Source organism: Sinocyclocheilus rhinocerous, unplaced genomic scaffold, assembly GCF_001515625.1.
Source record: "Sinocyclocheilus rhinocerous isolate Xijiao unplaced genomic scaffold, SAMN03320098_v1.1 scaffold721, whole genome shotgun sequence".
NCBI lineage: Eukaryota > Metazoa > Chordata > Actinopteri > Cypriniformes > Cyprinidae > Sinocyclocheilus > Sinocyclocheilus rhinocerous.
Window position 1 is genome coordinate 690218 of NW_015656165.1, and position 17133 is coordinate 707350.

A 17133-nucleotide genomic window follows, 5' to 3' on the forward strand; every position below is an offset into this window, starting at 1 on the left:
TTTTGATTAGATCAGCATGAAGATAGTTTTCCTGGAGCATTTCAGTCCTTGGTAGTGCAACTGAAACAAACAATCAACTATGGGTGGCAAGACTCTGTCAAAAGATTTCCGGGATAAAGTTGTGGACAGGCACAAGTCAGGAGATGGATAAAAATTTCAAAGGCTTTGTCAATGCCTAGAAGTGAAGTCTATTATTAAGAAGTGGAAGGTATTTGGTACAACAGAGACCCTCCCTGGATCAGGACGTCGCTCCAAACTGGATGAAAGAGCAGGAGGAACCCGGTCAGAGAGGCTCCCAAGAGGCCTACAGCAACTGAGCACACAGAGGCTGAAGGAGAAAAAGGAGAATGTTGTTGCATGGCCTAGTCAGAGCTCAGAATTAAACCCAATTGAAAATCTGTGGAATGACTTGAAGACTGCAGTTCACAAACGCTCACCATCAAAATTAACTGAACTTAAGCAGTTCTGCAAAGAAGAGTGGGCAAATATTGCATGTGCAAAGTTACTAGAGACATATCCTTGTATTTAATGCAAAATGTAATAAATGCAAAAGGTGGTTCAACAAAATACTGACACAAGGGGTGATCCATTTTCCAACTCAGTGATTCTGTTTTTTTTTCTTTCTGATATGTTGATGTTATATCTTTCACTTGGATGTAATAAGTTGCACTGAGTAAATACAGCTGGATAAAACATAAACTGTGTCCGTCTTCATTTCAGGCTGCAAAGCAACAAAATGTGATTATTTTAAAGGGGAGTGATTATTTTCTATACCCACTGTATATATATATTATTGTTCTGACACAGAGTCAGAATTTTGGCAGAATTCAGAATTGTGTTTTCTTTTATTCTACAATAGTGTTCTCAACATATGCAAATACTTTTGATTTATAACAATACTAACAATTACTACATAATTGTACATAATTATTCACAATAAACACTTCAGCAAAGAACGTACCATTTTCTGTTTATTTCCAACTTTTGGTTGTCATAACATCTCAACTATTAACAACGTGCTATTCTACTCGTAGTATTTTAGGTAGTAATCATGAAGCTACAATGTTTGTATATCCACGTTTAATAGATGGAGACACAAACATTGTATTATTATTCTGTTACCCAATAAAAAAAAAAGTTTTATATGTATAAAAAAAATCTACTGTGAGATCCCATTTTTTCTACAGCAGGTAATGTTTTTCACCTTTTATTGTTTAAAGTGAGGTTTCACATTGATTACAATAAGCTAATGCTGACATACAACAGAGATCTGACTTCAGTCTTGGGTGTTGCTAGAGCAACAACTTAAATATATGATTGTATAATGTATAATTTTAGGAAAAATATGACTTACTGTTCCGATTTGCAGATACACTTCTCAAGAAAGATGTTAAAACATATTAAGTAAGCCAGTTGTATTAGGGGCCTCATGTTTTTGTTCTGTCTCCCAATAGTTTGTGAAATGATGCAGACAAGGTAAGAGGCCAGTATTGATCTAGAACTGTTTGTTTGCTGGTTAAACTTTTCTTTGAATTAGCTCTGTGTAGATTATATTTTAAAAGATTCCAAATGGTTGTTTGTAAAATATTTAAGAGAACTGCTGTTTAATTTTTTTTTTAAACCACCAACTTTCAGCCAAGGGCATTTTTTAATTATTTATTTATATTTATTTATTTATTTTACAAAAGGGCTCTTAAAACAAACCAGATGATCATTTAGGCTCCTGTCCAGTAGGTGGCGAAAATGTCGTTTGCCAACGTCCATTAAAATGCCAGAAGAATTAAAAAAACAACATTCGACCAGTGGTAAGCGCTTCCGGGTTCTGACGAGAGACGTGTTGTGTTGTCATATTTGAGGAAGATGTCAGCGCACGATCACCTGTCTCTCTGTCTGTGCGATTTAATTAGGTAAACATTTTAAATTATCTGTTCATTGTGTAGATTTTAAAGCCAATGCCTTAAATGTGAAATCCACTGAAGTCTCGTTGAACCCTTGTTGCCACAGGACGAATGTTTTATAAAATTACTTGCTCAGTTCATTTTTTGTTTCGAATGAATGAAGGAATCAGTTTATTAGCATTTTTTAAATATTTATGTATATTAATCTGCAGGTTTGTATTTTTTCAATACTTTAGACATCCCCAAATGAAATTGGAGCCAATATAATTTCTGTCCATGTTAAAGGAAACAAGCCATTCACATGTATCACTCATTTGGCTGATACTGACCAATAGATATTCATCAGTATAATAAAACAAAACAAAATAAAATAATTAGAGGAGACATAGAGCTGTTTAACATATGACAAGAAAAACTGCAACAATGTACATTAGAATTAGTTTTGAGACCTTGTCTATTCATATACTTACTTTTAAGGCCTATTTATAGTTGAGTATGCATTTTGATAGGACACATTGTATGTAAACTGATATTAATCATAAAGGTGGATTATGGTGTGTGGTTTTTGCCTTCCATAGGTTACTGTGGTCACTGCTGTTACCATGCTTCTATCTGAGTCTTGTCCTGACAGCCATCCTCTTCCTCTTCATCATGGGAGTGAGAACCTGGCTGCAGATGAAGAGGAAGAGCAGGAGAGCTCAGGACGGCCGGCCCGCCGTGGCCTTCTTCCACCCGTACTGCAATGCAGGGGGAGGAGGAGAGAGAGTGCTGTGGTGTGCTTTACATGCTCTTCAAAACAGGTCAGATATTTCAGCTCTTAAGCGTGTGCCATTTAGTTGGCCAGACATTTATGGGTCAGTGACAAATAGGGAGTGAAAGCATGCAAAATATAAATAATACATATAATAAAATAAACACTAATCCACAATTTAAATAATTTTATACTATATGAAAATTGTGTTATGTGTATATTTCCTAAGCGTGTTAACTATTTTCAGGTTACTGATCACAGAAAATGTCATACAGAATATATGTTCCTGTGGCTCAGTGGTAGAGCATTGCGTTAGCAGCGCAAAGGTCGTGGGTTTAATTCCCAGGGAACACACATACTGATAAAAAATGTATAGCATGCATAACTTTGGATAAAAGCGTCAGCTAAATGCATACATTTAATTTTAATTTAATTTAATTTAGAATATTTACATAATTATAATTATTCCATCTATATAATTAATAACAAAGACTGGCAAGTGTTAAGTAGTCAGAAGACTTACTGTAAAATCTATTGTAAAATGATCACGCCTAACTACAATGTTATCAGAATGACTTGAACCTTTTACACTGACTGTTACTTGGCTACTGGCGGAAAACTATACCATGACTTTCAAAAAATATACACATACTGATAAAAAATGTATAGCATGCATAACTTTGGATAAAAGCGTCAGCTAAATGCATACTTTTAATTTAATTTAGAATATTTACATAATTATAATTATTCCATCTATATAATTAATAACAAAGACTGGCAAGTGTTAAGTAGTCAGAAGACTTACTGTAAAATCTATTGTAAAATGATCACGCCTAACTACAATGTTATCAGCATGACTTGAACCTTTTACACTGACTGTTACTTGGCTACTGGCGGAAAACTATACCATGACTTTCAAAAAATATTGACGTTGACCTCCACTTATATGCAACTTAATATTATATTTCAAGTAAAATATATAATAGACATATAATAATGTATAAAATATATACCGTATTGTCCCGAATATAAGACGATATTTTTTTCTTGGAAATACATCTGAAAAAACTCGGTCGTCTTATATTCAGGGTCTAGACTTTGACATGTCAATAATACACCCACAACACTAGGTGGCGCCAAATACGCATTAAACGAGTGTGCCATGAAATACGTAATGTAATGCGTGTTGTAAAGATCGCGAGTAAAAACAAAAGAAAAAGAAAGCCTTACAGCTGCATGAGTCGTGACTGTCACGTTAGCCTGATGGCACCAAACTCCCTTTGTGATTTTAAAACGTAAGACAGTACCCAGATTTGAAGACTACAGTAAGATTTAACTTCTGCTGTTAATAAGATTTTGGTAGGCTACTATTAGATGGATAGCCTAAATGTCCTAATTCAGATGGGCTACCTGTTTTTTTTTTTTAATGGTATATCAAAAAGTGTATATTTTTTAAATGTGATTGTTGGTACATTTTACCAGTTTTTACCATACTTTCAAAACAAAAATTAAAATAGGAAAAATATGCAATATGAAAATAATTGAAGACAAAATGTGTTTTACTGAGAAAAAACAAGATTTGGTTTTTAAAAAGCCTTTTTCCAAAAGGTACATCTGGAAAAAGGGGGGGTCGTCTTATAATCAGGGTCGTCTTATATTCGGGCCAATACGGTACATCACATATTATTTATAAAATATATAATATTTCCATGACATGGAAATTTACACCACAGTGTATTTGAAAAAAAAAAATAAAATAAAAGAACAAATAATAATCTGGACAGACTCCCTTTTAACACAAGTCCTTTAGGATCCTTGTTAATATTTAACTTCATGTGACACCAAAAAGTATTAGGACAAAAACCCTAGAATGTCTATATTTACATCATGTAGGTTAAGACTGTAGCTGAATCACTAGGCATACTTAATTTAAAAGCTATATTATCATTTGAATTAGCCTAGGACAGCGAAGTGAGCATGGCATGTCGCTGACCCTTGTATAAATGTATTAAGTTCTGCGTTTGACTGAAGCTGTCTTGAATGCTTAAATCAGCAGGGCTGGGCTTCAGCATGGACTTAACGAAAAATTCTTATCATTTCTGGATTCATTCACACTTTTAATCCCATGTGTTTTTACAGGTACCAAGATGTTTCCTTCGTGGTTTACACAGGTGATCAGGGCGTGACAGCAGAAGAGATTTTAGATGGAGCGTGGCGGCGCTTCAACATCAGACTCCCCCGAGCCGTTAAGTTTGTGTTCCTGAAACATCGTCTCCTGGTGGAGGCAAAACTGTACCCACACTTCACCCTTCTGGGGCAGAGCGTGGGCTCCATCTTCCTGGGGTGGGAGGCCTTGACTGAGTTTGTTCCAGACCTCTACATTGACTCAGTGGGCTATGCCTTCACCCTGCCTGTATTCCGTTATCTGGGTGGTTGTCATGTGGGAAGCTATGTGCACTACCCAACCATCAGCACTGATATGCTCTCAGTGGTTCGAGAAAGAAACCCAAGGTTAGTCAAGAAAGTCACATTATTGTTATTGAATTAAATGTGACTAGGTGATTCCACTGTTTAATGTTTAATGACTTAAAACCTTCGTTTTGTAGCTGATGTAGAGGTTAAGATGTAAAGAACTCCGTAAAGACTCCGTTGTAGTTCAAAACTGATATACTGATAATATTTTTGGTCTTAATGTCCATGATGAATTAATGCAGTAATCCCTTAGCTAGTAAAATGTATGGAACGATTTTCCGGACAATTTTCAAATAGAATAGCAAATGCAATGTTTAGGTATTATTATTATTACTACTATTTTGATTTATGCCTTAGTTTTAGTTTGTACTGTTTACCTTTTTTAAAGTAATGTGAAATTGATTTTTATATTTCTTGATTTCTGCCTTAGTTTTAGGTTGCAATGTTTACCTTTTTTAAACTAACGTGAAATTGATTTTTGTATTTTTATTTATTTATTTTATTTTTTATTTATATTTTTATTTTATTTATTTTTTATTTATATATTTTTATTTGCATTTTGAATGTAGTTTGGCAATTAAATGCATTAAATGGGTTTATTTTTCACGGTTATTAATGTATGCAATTTCAGTAGTAAAAAAAATTTCTAAAAAGGAAACAAATTAGTTGTTTATTTTAAGAGATTGGCAATTAAATACATTAAATGGGTTTAGTTTTCACGGTTATTAATGTATGCAATTTCAAAATTAGTTGTTTATTTTAAGAGATCTATCTAATTATCTCTTGTATATTTAGTATTGCTCTTTAATAAAGAAAAATTACTTTTATTATTACTCGATTAATCGATGGAATAATCTGCAGAATACTCGATTACTAAAATAATCCATAGCTACAGCCCTAGTTGCTATGTATGTTGCATGAATTGTTTCATGTGCATAATTGTATTTACATACACCACAGTTCAAAAATTAAGGGTCAGTAAACTTTTTTTTTTTTTTTGATGAATAAATGCATACTTTTATTCCGCAAGGATTCAATAAATTGATAAAAAGCAATAGTAAAGACATTTATAATGTTTATCAAAAGATTTGTATTTCAAATAAATGTTCTTTTGAACTTTATATTAGAATGATGTCTGAAGGATCACGTGATCACAGAGTAATGATGCTGAAAATTAATGCAGTAGTTCTAAAGTAAACCAACGTACAAAAGGGCCTCAGAATAATTACATTTTTTAAATTAGACAAAATGAACAATCAATCTCCGCACACCTGACGGCAATTGATAGGTGCGTAGGAGACAAAGACCAAAAAGATCAAAACTAAAGGATAAAGAATACAAATCCCGCACACTGTCAATAAGTGCAAAAAGTATCAAAAGATGTTTAATAACAACGTTTCGGTCACACGACCTTCATCAGGTATCTTCAAACATGAATTCACAAGCTAAACCACATTTAAAAAGAAATCATGACCAATCTCTGCAAAGGATGAAGGTCATTTGACCGAAACATTATTAAACATCTTTTGATACTTTTTGCACTTATTGACTGTGTGCGGGATTTGTTTTCTTTAAATAAAATATTTAAAATAAAAATATTTAATAGTTTAATGTAACCCCCTCAGCATTTTTTTATTTTATTTAATACCCACTAGGAGAACCTGGATATATGAGGAAGCCTAATCTGAAAGTGTGATATCTGGACCTGGAAAAGTCATGCAAATGAATACAATTTCCATAGCCATTTTTTTGATCATACAGTGTTGTAATATTGCCAAACTCTAAAATATTTTATCAGGTAAACATTATGCATGAAAAAATATTCCTTAGCTAGTTCATCACAACTGGAAATTTAGTACTACCCTTTTTTGTTTAATATTCTTTTTCACTCAAATAATATGTCACTTTACGGAAATAAAATGTGTTCTTAATTGTTGTCTTATAAATGCATCTCTTGCAGTATATTTTCCAGTTGCTATGTATGTTGCATGAATTGTTTCATGTGCATAATTATATTTACATACACCACAGTTCAAAAATTAAGGGTCAGTAAACTTTTTTTTTTTTTTTGATGAATAAATGCATACTTTTATTCCGCAAGGATTCAATAAATTGATAAAAAGCAATAGTAAAGACATTTATAATGTTTATCAAAAGATTTGTATTTCAAATAAATGTTCTTTTGAACTTTATATTCATCAAAGACTCCGGAAAAAAAATGATTTCCACAAAAATAGTTTTTGTGGTTTCCACTAAATCATTGTGGAACATTTTCAACATTGATAATAATACGTTTTTTTTTGTTTTTTTTTTGAGAAACAACTTAGAAGAATAATGTCTGAAGGATCACGTGATCACAGAGTAAGGATGCTGAAAATTCAGCTTGGCATCACAGGAATAAATTACATTTTAAAATATATTCACATAGAAGACAATACTTTTAAATTATATTTCATAATATTACTGTTTTACTGTATTATTGATCAAATAAATGTAGCCTTGTTGACGTCTTCTTACAAAAACATAAAAAATTCTTACTGATCCCAAGCTTTTGAACAGTGGTGTGTATATATAGAAATCTGACATATATAATTACAAATACTTTCTTATATCTTTATCCTAGGTTCAATAATGCAGACTACATCTCCAGTAACCCTGTACTAAGTGCCATCAAAGTGGTTTACTACTGTGTCTTCGCACTGCTGTACGGCCTGGCTGGCTCCTGTAGTGACGTAGTCATGGTAAATTCCACCTGGACATTAGGTCACATTCTGGCTCTGTGGCACGCTCCGAACCGCACCAGTGTGGTCTATCCACCATGTGACGTTCAGGCCTTCCTGGATGTCCCTATTAGGGACGAGGATGAAGAGAAAGAGAGAAAGAAGTGTCACTCTGTGGTCTCCGTGGGTCAGTTCCGGCCTGAAAAAGACCACCGGCTGCAGATCAAGGCTTTTAGAAAGCTTCTGGACAGGAAGGGGGTGGAGCCTGCTGGGCAAGAGACCGTGAAGCTGGTGTTGATTGGTGGATGTCGTAACCAGGAAGATGAAGAGAGGGTACAGATGCTGCGGGGATTGTGTCTGGATCTGGATGTGGCAGATAAGGTGGAGTTTAAACTCAATATCCCATTTGAGGAACTGAAGAAAGATTTAACAGATGCCACGATCGGGTTGCACACAATGTGGAATGAACATTTCGGTATTGGTAAGAAATGTCATGCTCTCAGCAAGTTCTGTCTCACAACACTGTACAGATGTACTTAAAAAAAAAAATCATGAACAAAAAGATGGTGGATGGTTTATGGAACCAGTAATAAAATAAATTATGAAATATTATACAATAAATTATTTTCTAATTATGTTATTTTTCAAATGTAATTAAAACAGTATTATATTAAAATATTGAGTTAAATATTTTAATTAAAAGAACTATATATATATATATATATATATATATATATATATATATAAAAAAAGCAGATTAACAATCAAATGTACTGAATGAAACAAGTACATTTTTCTTAAATACTACTGAACGTTCATTGTACTTAAACGAAAGCAAACTCTTAAAAGTTATGTGAACTCAATATCTGATTATATTTAGCAAAACTCAAACGTAATAAGTTGCAGCAGATTTTATTTTCTCAGCATGCTTTGCTTCAGACTGTTAAAGGAGATTAAATGTTGAGACTGTGTTGTCTGTGTGTTTTTGCACACAGATTAATAGGTGAGATCTCTTAGTGTTTGAGATTTTATGCAATTTTATCAAGTTACACAAGCTACACAAAGTATTTGAACTGATTTATAATAATTAAAGGGGTCCTATTATGCTTTTTTCCTTCACTTTTTCAACTTTAGTTAGTCTGTAATGTTGCTGTTTGGGCATAAAAAAGATCTGCAAAGTTACAAAGCTCAAAGTCCAGTTCAAAAGGAGATATTTTATTTAACAGAAATCACTTTTTAAAAACTACAACGAACGACTCGTTTGGACTACAACGCATATTTTCTGGGATTTGTGATATCACAAATATCAACGAATGGGACGAGACCTGGTTGAGCTGCACTAGAGAAGGCAACGAGTGTTATCACTATGTCGGAGACACGCTAGCTTTCCCAAGGCAGACGAACTTAGAGTGGTTACAATCATCCGGGTTTAAATCGTGCTCAATTGCGTTTGATTTTGATGCAATATTTACACTGAAGCTCGCAGGCGGCTATGGTAAGGAGCATGACATTTCCCGACCAGGCGCCGAGTGCTGCCAATCACAACATACACTGGCCCAGCTAACCAATCACAACACACACTGGCCCAGCTAACCAATCACAGCACATTTCGTATTTCAGAAGGCGGGCCTTCATTTGATACAGGAACTATTCGAGCCGTTCATGCCAGACTGGGGAGAGAGGTGTTGTAATAATGTAAAATATGTGAAAAATAATGTGTTTTTCGAACAACCTAGTATGAGAGCCTGTTCTAGTACACCCCCAAAACAAAATCAAGACTTTGTAAAAGAGCATAATAGGACCCCTTAAAGAAATATTCTCTTTTTTTTGTGGACTCAAATGGAACAATCTCACAGTACTAAAAATATATATATTGATTTTAAACTTTAAGGCAATCAGGAAAACAACTTACATCGGGGATTACAGTGTGCATGTCGAATAAATACTTTCTAATAATATTATATATTATTAACAATACTGTATATACAGTACTTGTCAAACATTTGTAAACATTATGATTTTAAAATGTTTTTAATGAAGTCCCTTCTGCTCACCAAGGCTGCATTTATTTGATCAAAAATATAGTAAAAACCATAACATTGTGATATATTATTATATTGAAAATTCAGCTTTGCATCACAGGAATAAATTACATTTTAAGATATATGAAATAGTCATTTTAAATTGTAATAATATTTCACAATATTACTGTTTTACTGTATTTTTGAGCACATAAATATGGACAACTGGATTAGCACAATAGAAACCAGTGAGAAAATTGGGACAACTTCTACTAACACCTGGACATCAGTGACTAAAAATGTAAGAACACTATAAAAGTAATAATAAAATAAAATAAAATAAATTTTCAAGTTGTATGTAGAACAGAAAGTGCTTTTAGAGTACATTTTACAAGAAAATACTATTTCAGTCTGTTTCGCATTTAATTTAATTTTCACATTTAATTCGATGTGCTACTTTGTAATTAATTGTGAAATTTACTAGCAAATTATGAGTTAAAATAGTCTCTACAAAATGTTTTTTTTCATTGAATGCTTCAACAAGGGTATTTTTCATAACATTTGTTGGCCGAAACAATATTTCTGCCTTTTAAATTTTTGCTGTTTCATAATTCTTGTACTGTTAAATATTTGATGAATAGCCTATGATATGCCATTTAATATCAAACTCCATTGTAACAACCCAGCATAGTGTGGCAACACCTCCGTTATTAGGACATGGTGTCACAACTGTCAACATGTTCAATGAACTTTGAACATAAGTATCATTATTCCTGAACAATAACTGTGTAATAGTTCAAATATGTTTAACAGACTATACAAAAAATAAACCAACTCTAAGAAACACTCACAGGAGTAAGAAGTGAAAATTAGCTGTAACAATTCATGATTTATGAAACTGATCTACAACAACAGGAACTTGTCAAGCCTTCCCTGAACACCGCTCTGTATCTGTTGGTAATATGAGCTCTCAGAAATTACTAATTGTTAAGAAAGCAGATTCCATCTTGGCTTATGACAAAATTAGATGTCTGTTCACTTAGCTTTTTCATCAGAGTCACAGATTTGATTTTTACTGTCAAGAAAATATATTGATCTCACTATTAAAACTTAAATTTCTCACTCCCCATCATGTTCTTGTTTATAATTATTTGCTTGCCACATACATAGTCCTCTAGATCAGTGTTTCCCAACCGGGGTGCCGTCTGTCGAGAGCAGGGGTGCAAGCGGGAGGGCAACTTCATATTTTGTGCACAAGTTACTTTGCAATCATTTATAATTTCACGTTTTCAGATGCAGGAGAAAATCAGAAAGAAAAAGTTTAGAAAGAAATTAAAAAAATGTTACGCACGTACGCACGCACGCACGCTCACACACACATTACACAGTCATGTTTGAAATCAGATTATCAGAACATATTCTGGGTAAAACAAGCATTGGGTCTGTATGACAAAGTTCCTCTTTACCTAGATGAGTACGAACAGGAGAGAGACGCCAAATTAAACAACGCCTTGTACACGGAAAGGAGGAGGAGAATTATAAGAGCCATAACAGTTAAAAACGGGACTGTGTGGTAGCAAGAGCATCCAGTCTGGCATGAAAATGAGGTGCTGTGTTTTTCTGTTTCTGCTCCTGCAGGTTTTGGGAGTTTTAGGTGAGTGTGATCTTGATATCTTATTAGCAGAGTGTAAGAGTGTAAGAAATAAATATGTAACAATACTCTGGTTAACAATGGAAACATATATGCAGCTGTCATACTTTGCTAAAATAAAAGTCAGTGGTTAAAATTACTTGGATTTGTTTTTATTAGAAACTCTTAACCTTTGAAAACAGTCTAACATGCTGATTTTTAATCTTGTAAATCCTTAAATGAAGTAACATGACCTTCAACATGCAACCATAGGCTTTCCTCTGTTTAAACTCAGCTCAAAAGCAGATGGATGCTCTGCAGATAGCACTCAATCGGATCAATGCACGCATTGCCACCAATCACCTCTACAGAGTGTCCAAGGCAGACGCAAAGAGGGTCAGTACACTCTTACAACTGTTTCATTTCTGCATCTGTCAAAACTGGTATAGGGTGACTAGTGAGAATCCAGCAGACAAAGTACAACAAAACCACAAATATCGATAGCAGCTTTCCAGTGGTCAGTGATTGTCCTGTAATAACGGCTGATCATTTGCTTTTATTTACCTTAAGATTGTTCCTCTGGGAATGGGCACGTTTGATCTGCATCTGAGGTTTGGCATTAGGGAGACGGAGTGTCAGAAGAGCTCTGGGGTCGATCCTCAAGGCTGCATGTACCGCAAAGGTTTTTTTGTGGTAGGTTATCTCAAGATGTTCATTCATATTAATATCATATACGATGGACATGATTAAGGTCCGGGTTTGCTGATAGATTGTAACAAATGGTGTTTGTATGACACAGAACAGCTGATGTACCAGGGTTGTGCACCATTCATAATTAAATTGATAACGCCTTTAATATTCCAGTTCAAATGCAGAATTTGAATTGTGGAGGCAAAAAGGATGCAATATGTGAATAGTCACAGACATTTGTATAAACTGCTGTGAGTGGTTTTAATTTTTAATATAAATTACCCATAAACGTTATCACACACATGTTGTCGACAAAAATGTCAATAATTGTGTATACAACAACAGCTAATGATATTTAATTTATATACATTATATTTAATATATGATTATATTTCATATTTTATTTTACAGACCATGGTGAAAGACTGAATATTCCCAAACTATGTTGAGATTATTTACATTACTGTTCAAAAATGTAATGCCAATAAGCACAACATTACAGTTTTCACTCTATTTTGTTCAAATTTCTGCAGCCTTGATGAGCATAAGAAACTTTTTTTAAAAACAAAAAAAAGTTTTCCAACTTTCAGTTTGGCACAGCAGTTAATTTGAAATCGAAAAGGCACTAAAACTACCAAAACACTTCTTAAAAGTTTCTTCATACATCTCAAATCAAGTCATTTTTCATAACACTAGCCAAGTTTGCTACCTAGCAAACACAGTGTAACCCATAAAACAATGACCTAAAAACACTAACAGATAGCATCAAGCAATGTTTTCTTTTGTACAATTCCTTAACAAAACAAAAATGACAGCTCTCCACTGTTTAGAATTCCCTGCAGTAAATGTTACATGGTCCATATTTACATTACAGTACAAAATTATTCCAAAGTTTCTCTATTTTTTATAGATGGTAATGACACTGAAAGACTTAACAATTGTGTAGTTATTCAGCTACATCTAATTGTTTGATAGCATTTCATTTTTTAGGTTTAGAATATGTTTCAGTATGGTATTATGTAGAAATGCAGCAAACTGCTGTCTTATTCAGTTTATCCACAGATGCTGTTGTGCTCACTGTGTGAAGAGTTTTGACAAAGTGATCCAAGTATTGAGAAATTGGCCCTAGCAACTGTAAAAAAAAAAAAACTATACCGACCTCAAACTTTTGAATGATAAGTGTATACCACAAAACATGTTGGACTTTAAAAAAAGTCTTAAAGGGGTCCTATTATGCTCTTTTACAAAGTCTTGATTTTGTTTTGGGGGTGTACTAGAACAGGCTCTCATACTAGGTTGTTCGAAAAACACATTATTTTTCACATAAATGACTGTTGAATTTGCTGCAACATTTTTTAAATGCGTATATTAACAATGCTTTGTAGAAACTTGCATAATGAAAAATAATAATAAGTAATATTGATTAGTAATATTAAGAGTATAAAGTTCTTTTTTAGTGAATCTTATTTGATTCTTGTCCATACCATTGGGAATTTAGTTGGAAGCAGGGTGCTATATCAGAGCCAGAGTGAACCAGGATATCACTCGCATCATCTCTCTCAGATGCACAAAGGCCGACAGCTCGAGCTCGGAGTCCAGTGAGGAGGTAAGTGTCAACATAAAGCTAAGAGACTGTATTTCACCATGGGCATACAAACATTTGCATGAATAGATACAGGCTAAAATGTAAGTGTCTAGTAAACAAGCAAGAAGGGCTAGAATGAAGTGCAAGTTTGCATCAGTAAATGTAATTTGATTAAAAACTATTAATTGACTATTGTGCAGAAGTATGTGAACTGTGTCAAGGATAGTTAAACTGAAAATATTATTTTAATTTTAAGTAAAATTAATTTTAATTTATAAATGCATGACTAAACAATGAATTAATTGCTGACAACTTCTTTCCGCCAACAGGGGGGGGTTAGGATTATACTATGATTTAAATCATTTTGGGACTGGAGGTAAATACATTTGTCATATTTCATACTTTCATATTTGGTGTATAAATATTGCAATCACAATGTTAATAATGCTTTGTAGACCGCACACATTCAACTTCAGCACCAAGCATTAATGTGGTTCCACCAATACATGCGGGTCATCATGACAACACTGAAACCAACCATGTTCGTGGAGACCATTTCAGCAATCACCTGCCATATCACTGACCTGCTGGATGAAATCACATGAAGATTCTTCATACAACATTAAGGTGCTACAAACATAAAGCTAAATGAAAAGACTACTGTACTAAGGATTTTGCCAATGGCTACCAATAACTACATCCTCCACTGAAACATGAAACAGGATTATTCACTCTATGAGATATGAATACAAATAGAAACCTGCTGGCATTAACCTCCACAAGAAACCCAATAAAAACAGAAACATGGATGATATTAACATGTATAATTACATTTTAAATTACACATTATGCAGAGCATGATGTTCATAGACCTTCGATGGATCATGACCGGATACTTTAATAATTTAATATCAACTTCAGTTAGTCACTTCTCAACAGCCTGAAAAGTTTCATGATATTGTAAATACATTCAATAAACAAATTCTTCAAAATCAAATGTGGACATGAGATAATATGCATACTTTGTACTAATGGAAAGTAGCTCTTATAGAGCCATTATAGGTTCTCACTGTAAGATTCTAAAGTTGTATGTCATGTCTAAATGGGAAAAATATGCCAGAATCCTTTAACAAGTAAAACCAACAGGGAAATTTTACTTCCTAATGGCCTCTTTTTGTAAGATGATAATATTTTTATCGGTTATTTGATATGCATGTTCTAGAATCTTAAGGCGTGGCTGTATTCATGAGCCAATAATACAGGTTGCAATACAGGATATACGATAAATCTATGTGAATAATGATTGTGTCATTCAGTCACATGACTTAAAAGCCTCTCTCTCCATAGGTGAACAATTTGTAAAAGTCAGCATGAATGTTCACCAGAGGAAGTAAGGACCAACAAGGAACAGCAAGGCAGTCATTTGTTTTACCTAAACAAAGATACTGCAGCAAATGAGAATATCTACAATTTAAACAGGTCTAATAATAATAATTAAAAAAAAACATTCCACAGTCTCACAGAACTAGACATTGAGTCAACTCCCTGAACAAGTCCTTCATGTTACAGTTTTGACAATTACAACTAAAACGCATTTAAAGTGGCTCAAAGAACAATAGTGATCAAGATACATTCTAGATGCTTCCATTGAGCACTGGATCTGCCACATAAATGGTTAAAGTTGTGCCAAACTAATATACCAGCCGAACACACTGTCTAAATCAACTTACCCATCTAAAACTCCTCAAACAACAATAACCATCCAACCATTTAAAAAACTTCAGTCTGAAATAACAAAATCTCTTCAGATTATTAAATAATCGATAATATATAAACAATATAAAATCAAAATTAAAAATCCCACCCAACCCCAAAGTTCAAAACGTTTGTCTTCCCAAAAAACAATAAGATTAATAGTTTAATGTAGTTTTGTCTTCCATGCAGTACCAAGGTGTTGAAGTGGAATCACTCAGTTGTTTGGAACTGGAACTTATGCACTGTCACAAAGTCACAGTAAAGCTGAAACTTCTTGAGCTGTTTTGTACAGAAAAAGCTGAGCATATCAACAAAATGATGGCTTTCTCCTCTACAACTCTATGACACAGACATTATAATAGCAAGCAAGAGTGTCCAGGAAAAGTTGCAGTTTTCTAGTTTGTGAGTTTGGTGTTGTGGTCACGCTTGGGTGGGGCAGGAGGCGGCCCTCGCCGTAGCGTTGCATAGCCTGAGATATTCCCGGACATGAAGCCACTACCACTGTGTCTCAGTTGATCATGCAGAAGCTCAGGTGGAGGTGGTGGCAAAGCCATGTCATCCATTGTGGCCACAGGGTCCAATTTGTCTCCAGAGACTCGCGAGGACTTGCGTTTCAGTGTCTTGTTAAGGTCCTCCAAGAAGTTTGGCTGTGTGGTGCCTTTGGAAGAAGAAGGGGGAATAGGGCACCCTTTTATGGAAGGGGGTGAGAGTGGTGGAGACCCTCTAATAGTGTTGCTACAGCGAATTGATGCTGGAAGTTGTGTCTTCTTCAGCGAACTCTTGCCCCAAGCAGGCTGGGGCTGAGGATTGACCACAGCCACCTTCGGAGACAAACCATTTGGATCACCTGGAAGGGGCGGTGGTGGAGGAAGGTCAGACTCCAGTGGGGGAGGGGGGAAGATGTCATTTTCTGGGGGTGGAGGGGATGGGAAGTCTGCAGTCGATTGGCGGTTCTGATTCAGTTTGTTCTGCAAAGCCAAAGGAAGATTTGACAGATTGAGCTTACCTGGATTGGGGGGTGCACGAGGACCTGTAGAAAGCTCCTTGGAGGGTGAGCTACTAGAGGTTGTTGTCGATGATGAAGCAGAACTAGGGTTTAACTTGCTCACCAAGTTCCTGCGGGAATCCTGGTACTCCACAGAGGCATTGTACTTCACACTGGAGTTGCGCTGAGGAGTCGGTGGAGGTTTCTTGACCCCTGCAGATGAGCCAGAGGGGGATTTTATGATAGGGGAGCCTGACATAGGAGGAGGAGGAGGAGGAGGTGGTGGTGGTGGTGGTGGAGTTGGTGGTGAAGGAAAGGCAAGGGTACTCTCTGGAGGAGGCGGTGGAAATTCAGGTGACCTCTGTTGCTGCTGGCCTTGACCTACAGGCTGCCATTTTGGTTTAGCCTTCACTGCAGGTAGGGACTGAGGAGTTTTGTGACTTTGTGACTCAGTTTGATTGGTCATTGCAGGAGATGCAACAGGAAACTGGCTAGCAAGCTGCTTAACCAGAGATGGCACTGATGAGGTTTGGCTGGAGAAGGGTAGTGTCTTGGAGATGCTGTGTTGCTTGGGTAGTGTAGGTGGGGGTTGGTTCTTCAATGGTGCTGGAGGTGGAGGAGGGGGA

At 35.1% G+C, this 17133-nt stretch overlaps 3 protein-coding genes across 5 annotated transcripts in view; 2 read left to right on the forward strand and 1 right to left on the reverse strand.

Moving 5' to 3' along the window:
- The first annotated feature begins 1827 nt into the window (after positions 1-1827).
- Positions 1828-8841, forward strand: LOC107719740 (GDP-Man:Man(3)GlcNAc(2)-PP-Dol alpha-1,2-mannosyltransferase-like). Its single transcript, XM_016527232.1, has 5 exons — positions 1828-1907; positions 2477-2698; positions 4789-5160; positions 7745-8322; positions 8837-8841. The coding sequence occupies exons 1-5, from the start codon at positions 1861-1863 to the stop codon at positions 8839-8841; spliced, it is 1224 nt and encodes a 407-aa protein (XP_016382718.1). The 5' UTR covers positions 1828-1860.
- Positions 8842-11410: 2569 nt separating this feature from the next.
- On the forward strand, positions 11411-14565 carry LOC107719734 (secreted phosphoprotein 24-like). Its single transcript, XM_016527225.1, is given in 7 exon segments — positions 11411-11516; positions 11766-11800; positions 11802-11888; positions 12063-12185; positions 13681-13788; positions 14097-14143; positions 14223-14565. Coding segments are annotated over 6 exon segments (435 nt in total). The 5' UTR covers positions 11411-11458; the 3' UTR covers positions 14121-14143; positions 14223-14565.
- Positions 14566-15342: 777 nt separating this feature from the next.
- The window catches only part of LOC107719733 (ras-associated and pleckstrin homology domains-containing protein 1-like), a 99057-nt gene continuing 97266 nt past the window's right edge, over positions 15343-17133 (reverse strand). For all 3 annotated transcript variants that reach the window (XM_016527224.1, XM_016527223.1, XM_016527222.1), the window contains one exon: positions 15343-17133. In XM_016527224.1, coding sequence (XP_016382710.1) covers positions 15918-17133 — 1216 coding nt within the window. In that variant the 3' untranslated portion in view covers positions 15343-15917.

Coding starts and splice junctions, on each gene's coding strand:
- LOC107719740 (XM_016527232.1), top strand. CDS start 1,861: ATGTCAGCGCACGATCACCTGTCTCTCTGTCTGTGCGATTTAATTAG. Junction 1,908..2,476: donor TGTCTGTGCGATTTAATTAG/GTAAACATTTTA, acceptor TGCCTTCCATAG/GTTACTGTGGTCACTGCTGT. Junction 5,161..7,744: donor GTTCGAGAAAGAAACCCAAG/GTTAGTCAAGAA, acceptor TCTTTATCCTAG/GTTCAATAATGCAGACTACA.